The sequence below is a fragment of the Seriola lalandi genome, unplaced genomic scaffold, assembly GCF_002814215.2.
Source record: "Seriola lalandi dorsalis isolate HSWRI2012SDOR001 ecotype SW California unplaced genomic scaffold, Sedor1 jcf7180002054433, whole genome shotgun sequence".
NCBI classification, from domain to species: domain Eukaryota; kingdom Metazoa; phylum Chordata; class Actinopteri; order Carangiformes; family Carangidae; genus Seriola; species Seriola lalandi.
Genome location: NW_019524986.1, coordinates 63,047 through 63,672, shown reverse-complemented (window position 1 = coordinate 63,672; position 626 = coordinate 63,047). Strand labels below are relative to the sequence as shown.

The 626-nt window shown below is 49.7% G+C and overlaps 1 protein-coding gene across 1 annotated transcript in view; it reads right to left on the bottom strand.

Moving 5' to 3' along the window:
* LOC111658279 (butyrophilin subfamily 2 member A2-like) overlaps positions 1 to 588 on the bottom strand; it is a 2,890-nt gene extending 2,302 nt beyond the window's left edge. The window contains exon 1 of the mRNA XM_023410744.2: positions 249 to 588. Within this exon, the coding sequence (XP_023266512.1) occupies positions 249 to 312 (64 nt within the window). The 5' untranslated portion in view covers positions 313 to 588. The remainder of the gene's footprint in view (positions 1 to 248) is intronic.
* Positions 589 to 626: the final 38 nt, after the last annotated feature.

Below are 626 nucleotides of genomic sequence, written 5' to 3'. Positions count from 1 at the left end.
CAGGAGCCTAAAGCTCGTCCTCAGTGACCCATCTGATCCCAGACCAGGACCTGGTCTTCCTCTCTGACATAAACCTCTGAAACACACTTGATGTTCGCTTTGATATCGACTGTAACAAGAGGAAGTGAAGCTCCGCCATGTTCAGAGACTCCGTCACACACAGAGACTGATACGGGTCTTTACAGTAACTTCCCCACAAGCTCAACTACTTTCTCTTTCCTCCATATATCCGCTCACACACTGCTTACCTGACACACATGGCAGGAGACAGGTGAGGAGACACACAGAGACGATCAGTACTGAAGAAAACATCTTCTTCTTCTGCTGGTTAATAACCGTCAGCTTCCTGGAGAATCGATGAAGGCAGTGTGAAGCAGCTGAAAGGCAGTAAGTGGACAGTGAGCGAAGATAACCGAGGTACAATGATCTGTGGGCAGCTCCCTTTGACTCTGACGCCACGCCCACCCGTGACACAGCTGAGGGAGGAGTCACGTGATTTACAAGAAGACGCAGAGGACTGAAGCTGAAAGGACAGAGTGATGTGTGTGAACAACAGCTGAAGATCCAGACTGGAAACAGGAAGCAGGAAGCATCACTGCAGACTCCACACATACTCACACAACCTG